At 27.7% G+C, this 1,734-nt stretch overlaps 1 protein-coding gene across 1 annotated transcript in view; it reads right to left on the reverse strand.

The window, feature by feature from the left end:
* Nucleotides 1-325: 325 nt before the first annotated feature.
* The window catches only part of LOC100569549 (COP9 signalosome complex subunit 1-like), a 4,686-nt gene continuing 3,277 nt past the window's right edge, over nucleotides 326-1,734 (reverse strand). Inside the window, exons 2-3 of the mRNA XM_016806664.2 lie at nucleotides 663-757; nucleotides 326-588 (exon numbers count right to left, since the gene is read on the reverse strand). Of these exons, the coding sequence (XP_016662153.1) occupies nucleotides 355-588; nucleotides 663-757 (329 nt within the window). The 3' untranslated portion in view covers nucleotides 326-354. The remainder of the gene's footprint in view (nucleotides 589-662; nucleotides 758-1,734) is intronic.

The raw sequence follows: 1,734 nt of genomic DNA on the forward strand, positions 1-1,734 counted from the left end.
AAACAGTGCATTTACTCATTTACATCATATACATACGTATTTATCATATACATTTGCTATAGGTATTTTGCCTTTTAATAAAGAAAGTACTAAGTACTAACATACTAATTTGTTTCTTTAATAATTCAGTGATATAACTTGTCATATAATTTAACTACAATACAATTGTAATACTAACATGTATTAAAAATTAAAATGTATAAGAAGTTAATTTTATGAGATATTAAATAATGTTTGTGTCATATATTTTTTATTCTAGTATTGATTTGATTTTCTGTGTCCCATATTAATTTATGTATATAAATTATAAGTATAATATTAACAAACCTATAATATTTATACATACTGAAAAACTTACTTGTTGCAAATTACGTTATTTTGAAGTTCTGAACGGTTAAAAGTAGCTAATGCGCAAAGTCCTCCATAAATAGCAATATCATTAGGTGTCATTACGTCGCAAGAATCCCAATAATCAAGATTGGTTTTCAAGAAATTTTGAGCAGCTAATTTGTATTTACGACCAGCAAGTTCAGCTAAGCCTGTCATGCATTTAAGTTTAGAACTGTATGAGGTCAGGAGTTCAGGATTCTGAAAAAATCAAATACAAATTACTAATACTATTGGATATATCATAAAATATTAATCATTTAAGTTATTATTACTTCCACATAGTCCGGAGTAGATTCAGCTTTAATTATGTAATTGATAACATGCGACCAATTTTGCAGATAAATTCCAACCTGGTAATAAACATGGTGTTTTTATTATCAAAAATTTAAACTAATAAGATATGAATTAATTACAAATATATTTTATTTTATAAAAAAATAACTAATAAGTAAACCGTACATTGAATAAGTCACTATAATTCCCTATAACTAAAAAACTATGGAAGGTACTAACAATTAGAGCATCAATAATATTATCTTTATAATCTTTCTATCTGACCTAAATACAGCAATTTTAAGTAGATAATGTCAAAAATGAAAATATGTACACCATGCAATGAGCACCACACATAATTTAAGAGGATCGCAGCAAACACATTTTTCTTAAGTTTTAGAACAATAAGCGGTGGAAAATTACACATACTTCAATGTTCAATTTTTAATTTTTATACATGTACGAACTCTTTGACAAAATATCTAAGCTTTATAGGAAGTTGATTTTTGATTTTAAAAGACCTTAAAATTAAGATTTTTTTCAAAAATTCTATGAATTAATAATTGCTTTGCATTTGCATTTATTGAGGGCGTATCAGATTTTAAATTAAAAAAGTGATTCCTAAAAATCATAATCTAGAAGCTCATAAATTCAACCATTTTTGAAGTATATTTAATTTATTACCACTTTTAGCAGTTTTTATAATAACGCAAACAAAAATATTTTCACTTATCGCAAAGTATTGACATGTGCGTGAGTTGCATCCAGTGGCAGTTGCCCGACGGGGTATTACATCGATTCTTGGAAACAAACACTTATGTCAATTTACTACTCACACATAGACATAGCCCAAATGTTTATGTCATGTGAATTGCCTAAATATTATTCCTTAAAAAATGATATGCTGGCGCCCTCTTAGTGCTCGTATTACAATCGTTGAACTAAGGTTAAACCACCGAGTTCGGCTGGTAAAATCAGTGGATTAGGCTTAACCGAGGTTTAAATTATGATTGTAAAACAGGGTTCTTAATGTACAAAATGTTAGTTAACCCTAGAGCACATGCTTGATGG

Source organism: Acyrthosiphon pisum, unplaced genomic scaffold, assembly GCF_005508785.2.
Source record: "Acyrthosiphon pisum isolate AL4f unplaced genomic scaffold, pea_aphid_22Mar2018_4r6ur Scaffold_20632;HRSCAF=21659, whole genome shotgun sequence".
Taxonomy (NCBI): Eukaryota; Metazoa; Arthropoda; class Insecta; order Hemiptera; family Aphididae; genus Acyrthosiphon; species Acyrthosiphon pisum.